The 2,149-nt window shown below is 42.8% G+C and overlaps 1 protein-coding gene across 1 annotated transcript; it reads left to right on the top strand.

Moving 5' to 3' along the window:
- Window positions 1-556: 556 nt before the first annotated feature.
- On the top strand, window positions 557-1,354 carry LOC131859184 (uncharacterized). Its single transcript, XM_059212751.1, has 2 exons — window positions 557-878; window positions 999-1,354. Exons 1-2 carry the CDS (start codon window positions 557-559, stop codon window positions 1,352-1,354), a joined length of 678 nt encoding a protein of 225 aa, XP_059068734.1.
- Window positions 1,355-2,149: the final 795 nt, after the last annotated feature.

Below are 2,149 nucleotides of genomic sequence, written 5' to 3'. Positions count from 1 at the left end.
GAATGGAAAAGAGGCGAAGGACAAGATCCCATTGATGGCATGGGACAAAGTCTGTCAACCCAAATTAACGAGGGGGGCAAGTCTGAGGAAGTGGACTTTTCTTAATGAGCCATTGGGAGCAAAACTGGTATGGCAAATGTACTCTCATCCAAACCAAAAGCGGATACAAATTTTAAAACATAAATATCTTGATCAGATGAGAAGGGAACAAATCTTCACCCTTAGAATCCTCCCCAAAGGATCTGCTATCTGGAATTTCATATGTTCTTGCAGACATGTGATCACTGAGCATCCCACATGGGAACTAGGTAAAGGGACAATGGCCAAATTCTGGATGGACTCCTGGGAGGGCAGGCCAGCACTCAATCAAAGGCAAGGTTGTGAGGAAATAAAATGAATCACGAAAACACAGTGGGGTGTGAAGGTAGCAGATTTCATCACTAAGTGCAGGATAAATGGAGTAGACCTCTGGGAATGGAAGAAGCCGGACAATCTTCCTATGACTCCAATCTAGAAGGCTCAGTTTAAGTCCATCTTATAGGAGTATACGCCACCTATGTCGAACAAGGAAGATACACTCAGATGGTGTGGATCAAAATCTGGGCAGTATTCGTTCAAAATTGGCTATGGCATTTTAGAAAATTTGGCAGCAAGGGTGGACTATCCAACTAAACTGTTGTGGAGTTCTCCTATCCTCTCGAAAGCAGGAGCTTTCTCATGGCTGGTTTTAAGAAAGAGAATCCTAACTAGAGAAAGACTGTGCAGATTAGGCTTCCTGGGCCCATTTAGGTGCACAATGTGTAAGAGTGCAGAAGAAACTCTGGATCATCTATTACTCCAATGTGAGGAGGCACAGAAGGTACGGAAATTCCTTCTTGGTAAACTGAATTGGGCCACCCCGCTTCCTAATTTGATATCTAAAATTTTTACAAGTTGGAGATTACCTTGACGAAAATCGGTCTTTTACTGTTTATGGCTAGTAGCCTCGTCTCTTGTAGTATGGGAAATTTGTAAGGAGCGAAATAGGAGAATTTTCCAAGATAAATCAAAATCTGAGGAGAAGTTGTGTGCAAGGGTGGAAAGGGAAATAGCTGAAGCGGTATCTGTGGCAGCCAGGAATCATAATTTAACAAAACATTCATTCACAAATGAAGAAAGAGATATCCAAGCAAATTGGCCTATGATCCATTGCCAACCTATTAATGGGTCTTCAGGGGTTGATCCAGTTCTTTCTGTAGAGAAGGTTAAATGGGAACCACCGAGCAAACAGTGGATAAAGATCAATTTCGATGGAGCATCAAAAGAAAACCTAGGAACCTTAAGTGTGGGTGTGGTGGCAAGAGACGACAATTGATTTATCCTATTCAAAGGAGCTCAACGTTTAAAGGATGGCACCAACAATGAAGCAGAGGTCTAGGCAGCCTTTCTAGCAACAAAACTAGCCTCAAACATGAAAGTCCAAAGGATTCACTTAGAAGGGGACTCTCATATAGTGATTAATGGAATAGCTAAAGGCCACACGCCATGTTGGAAGCTAAACAGATGGGTGGCAATGATCCAAGAGAAACTCAACACATTCGTGGAGTTCCGTGTCACGCATATTAGGAGGGGAGCAAATGCAATGGCAAATGTGATGTCAAACATTAGAAGTGAATTGGATAGTTGTGCGGCCAAATGGTGGAAAGACGATGGTCGCATGTGGGAGTGGTACTAATTGCAATCTTCTAAAAATGTGCAGTCTTCAACTTGTTAAGGCGAGCAAATTTGGCAAGTACAAATGCCAAGGTGGCGACTATTTGTTGAAGAAGGCGTTGTTTGTGGCAGGTCGCACGAACGAAGGGAGGGGACGATGGCAGGAAATCTTTTTCTTGATCTCATGGCATTAATGCCTTATCCTCCACACACACTACCCGTCCAATACGATGGAGGCAGAATTTATTACCTTTTGAGCTGCGTGCCAGGGTTTGGATTGAAGTAGAACAAATTTGTATCTTGTAGTTTCTGTATGACATTATTTTGCAGGAAGTACTTTTTGAAATTGCAGGTCACCATGGAGGCCAATTTCACGTTGCGAACAGAAAAGAAGTTGGTGCCCCTTTTGGGCAAAGTATCAGATAACCGGATGCAAGGATTGTTTCAGTTTAAGGAG

This window comes from Cryptomeria japonica, chromosome 10, assembly GCF_030272615.1.
Source record: "Cryptomeria japonica chromosome 10, Sugi_1.0, whole genome shotgun sequence".
Taxonomy (NCBI): domain Eukaryota; kingdom Viridiplantae; phylum Streptophyta; class Pinopsida; order Cupressales; family Cupressaceae; genus Cryptomeria; species Cryptomeria japonica.
This window is presented reverse-complemented; position numbering and strand designations above follow the sequence as displayed.

Excerpts from the sequence above, each read along its gene's own strand:
- LOC131859184 (XM_059212751.1), top strand. The coding sequence starts at position 557 with ATGTCGAACAAGGAAGATACACTCAGATGGTGTGGATCAAAATCTGGG. Across the intron at positions 879-998 it reads GGTACGGAAATTCCTTCTTG|TATGGGAAATTTGTAAGGAG; the intron begins GTAAACTGAATT and ends CGTCTCTTGTAG.